The sequence below is a fragment of the Stegastes partitus genome, unplaced genomic scaffold (genome assembly GCF_000690725.1).
Source record: "Stegastes partitus isolate 25-593 unplaced genomic scaffold, Stegastes_partitus-1.0.2 Scaffold1668, whole genome shotgun sequence".
NCBI lineage: Eukaryota > Metazoa > Chordata > Actinopteri > Pomacentridae > Stegastes > Stegastes partitus.
Window position 1 is genome coordinate 146,939 of NW_007579399.1, and position 1,910 is coordinate 148,848.

A 1,910-nucleotide genomic window follows, 5' to 3' on the forward strand; every position below is an offset into this window, starting at 1 on the left:
ACCTTTAGCTAACCCTTTAATTCATTACTTTGAACTATTTACATTCATTCCATCCCTTTGAAGTAATTATTTTTCATACAGTCTGTCACCACAGTACAGCTGACTTTCTAGTCTTTGGTCCAGTTCAGCAGGTCTTACTTGTAGCTCTGGTTCTTCAGTATAAGTACCTGCGGTGAGGCATCAGCAGCTCGGAGACATGAACCCGTCCTGCTGTCTCAGCCTCAGACAACAACAACAACACTGAGCGTGTCAGAGTCCGACCGGCTCGGCAGCACTCGGTACCATCCCCTCATTGTCTCCCCACAGCGCTGTCCTCTGTTACACTGCTGTGTGTTGTTCTGGTGACAGATCGATGAGTCCAACGCGTTCGGGAACACGGCGCTGCACGTGGCCTGTTTCAACGGTAAGGACGCCGTCGTCAGCGAGCTCATCGATTACGGCGCCAACGTCAGCCAGCCCAACAACAAGGGCTTCACGCCGCTGCACTTCGCCGCCACCTCCACTCACGGAGCGCTGTGCCTGGAGTTCCTGGTGAACAACGACGCCGACGTCAACGTACAGGTGAGACGGACGGACGCTGGTACCTGGTGGGGTGCTTCAGGAACTGTCAGCGTCATTGGCAACATTACTTTTCTCATTAGATTGTGAAATATTAGCTTCAGTGTCGTGTTTAACATTTAAATATTCAGCTGTGATATCAGGTATGACCTCAGTAGCTTTGTTTCATTTAAAATTTATTTTATTTTATTTATATCCGACCTGCCACAGCATCGTAAAGGCTTAAAAAGGGAAAATAAACAACGAGTCGGATGCAGTTTAACTTATTATCCTCCACCAGTTTCCTGTTTAAACCTTTTGCTTTTATGTTTCTGTTTATGTTCTCAAATGGTTCATAGTTCACACCAGCTGATAAACTTGAGCTCCTCATGGTGATACCAACAAATGCCTTTTTAAATTCATTTATTTTATTTTTTTCCCCCCAATTCCTAGTTTCTCATGTTGCTTCTGAACAGTTGCTGTATGTTATCAGGGAGGAACTTATTATTTCTAGTCCTGAAATTCACAAACTCAAAGTGTTTCTTTTGAAAAACACTATAAATATTAGAGTTGTCGTTGTGTGCCGTGCTGACAGCTGTAGTTTCCACTGGATGTAATGTGCTGTTATATGTGTTCATACACTCGTGAACCGTGTGTAAAGGAGGCTTTAGTCAGAATGTCTGTCGTCCTTCGTAGTGATGAGACAGTTTGAACTCACTCTTTAATATTTTAAAAGGCTTCCAACTAAGTTTGTGTGCGTCGTCCTTATGTCTTACTGCTGTAGGACTTTTTATTCTCTGCATTTCTTCTGTCATTTTAGATTTTCTGAGCGATATCTGACACTTTCCTTCAGGATTAAATACGTTTTTTTTAAATCTGATCTAATCTCCTTCTTGGTTTAGAGTCGTGACGGTAAAAGTCCTCTCCACATGACGGCGGTTCACGGACGCTTCACTCGCTCTCAGACGCTCATCCAGAACGGTGAGACCTCGTTAAGGCTCCTCGTTAAGGCTCCTCGTTAAGGCTCCTCGTTAAGGCTCCTCGTTACCTCTGACGGCTTCCTGTGTTCTCCTCATTAACCCCCTCTGCCTGCAGGTGGGGAGATCGACAGCGTGGACAAGGATGGAAACACTCCGCTGCACATCGCTGCTCGTTACGGCCACGAGCATCTCATCAACACGCTCATCACCAGCGGCGCCGACTGCACCAGGTGTGTTCGCTCACCTGGCCAGTTTAAATCCTCACGCCGACACGGCTTCTAATAAACTGCATCTTTGTTTGAAGGCGAGGAGTCCACGGCATGTTTCCTCTGCACCTGGCCGCCCTGAACGCTCACGCTGACTGCTGCAGGAAGCTGCTGTCCTCAGGTAGCT

At 46.5% G+C, this 1,910-nt stretch overlaps 1 protein-coding gene across 2 annotated transcripts in view; it reads left to right on the plus strand.

Annotated features, from left to right (window-relative positions):
* The window catches only part of ankrd44 (ankyrin repeat domain 44), a 30,499-nt gene that overhangs the window by 14,336 nt on the left and 14,253 nt on the right, over window positions 1-1,910 (plus strand). For both annotated transcript variants that reach the window (XM_008301392.1, XM_008301393.1), the window contains exons 8-11: window positions 349-561; window positions 1,440-1,518; window positions 1,633-1,747; window positions 1,822-1,904. In XM_008301392.1, the coding sequence (XP_008299614.1) occupies window positions 349-561; window positions 1,440-1,518; window positions 1,633-1,747; window positions 1,822-1,904 (490 nt within the window). The remainder of the gene's footprint in view (window positions 1-348; window positions 562-1,439; window positions 1,519-1,632; window positions 1,748-1,821; window positions 1,905-1,910) is intronic.